This window comes from Triticum dicoccoides, chromosome 1A (assembly GCF_002162155.2).
Source record: "Triticum dicoccoides isolate Atlit2015 ecotype Zavitan chromosome 1A, WEW_v2.0, whole genome shotgun sequence".
NCBI classification, from domain to species: Eukaryota; Viridiplantae; Streptophyta; class Magnoliopsida; order Poales; family Poaceae; genus Triticum; species Triticum dicoccoides.
Window position 1 is genome coordinate 571977570 of NC_041380.1, and position 1775 is coordinate 571979344.

At 56.5% G+C, this 1775-nt stretch overlaps 1 protein-coding gene across 1 annotated transcript; it reads left to right on the forward strand.

Moving 5' to 3' along the window:
- Positions 1–268: 268 nt before the first annotated feature.
- On the forward strand, positions 269–1051 carry LOC119291619 (photosystem I reaction center subunit VI, chloroplastic). The gene is made up of 2 exons (XM_037570415.1): positions 269–465; positions 551–1051. Exons 1-2 carry the CDS (start codon positions 347–349, stop codon positions 861–863), a joined length of 432 nt encoding a protein of 143 aa, XP_037426312.1. The 5' UTR covers positions 269–346; the 3' UTR covers positions 864–1051.
- Positions 1052–1775: the final 724 nt, after the last annotated feature.

The window sequence follows — 1775 nt, forward strand, 5'->3', positions numbered from 1 at the left end:
CACGCGCTGTCCTAGCAATCCTCGTAGGCCCACAGTATCTCTACGAGCGATCCCGTCGACCGCACGCACGAACGGACGGCGAGATCTCCTCCACTCCGCCAGGAGCAAGCGGGGCGCCATGTCACCCCGCCACCGTGTCAGGGGGTCAGGATAGGCCTATCCGGAAGCGGCCGCGTGGCGCCCTCCCTATGGGCGTCGGCCGCGCGCAGCCTCTCCCACACAAACCTCATCGACGGCCAGCCGTTTCAAATCCTTAACAGCATCCACTGATCAAAGTGTGTGCACGTACCCCGCAGCTCCAGAACCAGGACACGCCCACGGTATACGCACGTACAGCTCGATCGCAATGGCGTCGCTCGTCGCCGTCCAGCCGGTCGCCGTGCGGGGCCTGGCCGGCAGCTCCATCTCCGGCCGCAAGCTCGCCGTCCGGCCCGCCTCCGCCGCCGTCTCCCGCTCCACCCGCAGGTACTACCCAACACGAGTTCGACAGCACGCACACCATCGATCGAGAGCAACACCGCGTGGCTCAACTGACATGGCATGAACGCAGGGCTCGCGGGGCGGCGGTGGTGGCCAAGTACGGGGAGAAGAGCGTCTACTTCGACCTGGACGACATCGCCAACACGACGGGGCAGTGGGACCTGTACGGCAGCGACGCGGCGTCGCCCTACAACGGCCTGCAGAGCAAGTTCTTCAACACCTTCGCCGCGCCCTTCACCAAGCGAGGGCTGCTGCTCAAGGTCCTGCTGCTCGGCGGCGGCTCCCTGCTCGCCTACGTCAGCGCCACCGCCTCCCCCGACCTGCTCCCCATCAAGAAGGGGCCCCAGCTGCCCCCCACCCCGGGGCCACGTGGCAAGATCTAAGTAGATCTGCAATCAAGGCCTTCTTCCTCCTCTCGCCTCGTGCTTGTGTACCATGGATCTGATGGATTCCCCCCTATGGCCCTATCTATGTCCTCTGTTGATACTTGATCTTTGTACTACTTCGTATCAGTAATTGGAAAGATGCTGCTTGCATGATGCATGCAATTACTACTAGTAGATCATTTGCTCTTTGACGATTGCCAGTACTGTTTTTTGCAGTACCATGTTTTTGCTGTACTGGCGGTTTAAATTACTACTTCCTCCATACCTGCGACAAGTAATCCAGAACGGAGGGAGTACTTGCCTAATGTGTGCGATGGTACGGGTACAGTGCCGATCTATACTTCTTCCCCTGGGTTTGGTTTGTGCTTTATATATAAAAAGCGGGGCGAAAGCCTGTTTCGAGCCAATATGTATTGTCCGGCCGGCCTACTCATCACTCTGCGTGCACAGCTGCACACGTACATGGACGCAGCTCCTCTGACGTACGGCGCACTCGCTGACGTGTGGACCCGGACCCACGCGTCAGTGGCCCAACGTCAGGTGGCCGTACGTCAGGGGATCCGGCTCCCACATACATACTCCCTCCGTCCGGAACTACTATCCATTTCTGCGACAAATAATTCGAAACTAATAGTTGTTGCTGCTGCCGGCAGGATATTAGTTCTTACCCCGCTTGTTTCGTTAATGTCTGATAAATATATCAAGCATACATTGCGTCGTCGATTTTATGCAAAAATCCAACTGACATTATAACACTCCTACAAGACACTGGAAAGGCTACGCTTAACAAACATTGCACGGAAAACAGGGTCTGGAAGAGGTCAAGGTTAACTAGTACAGAAGCAGGCTAGAAAACTACATGTCCATTTCTCAGGCTCAGTGTGAAAAATCTCAACATTATTTAGTTCT

What these genes read in the sequence shown, in the direction of transcription:
- LOC119291619 (XM_037570415.1), top strand. Translation starts at nt 347, where the DNA reads ATGGCGTCGCTCGTCGCCGTCCAGCCGGTCGCCGTGCGGGGCCTGGCC. An exon ending in GTCTCCCGCTCCACCCGCAG is followed by an intron (nt 466 to 550) that starts GTACTACCCAAC and finishes GCATGAACGCAG; the next exon opens with GGCTCGCGGGGCGGCGGTGG.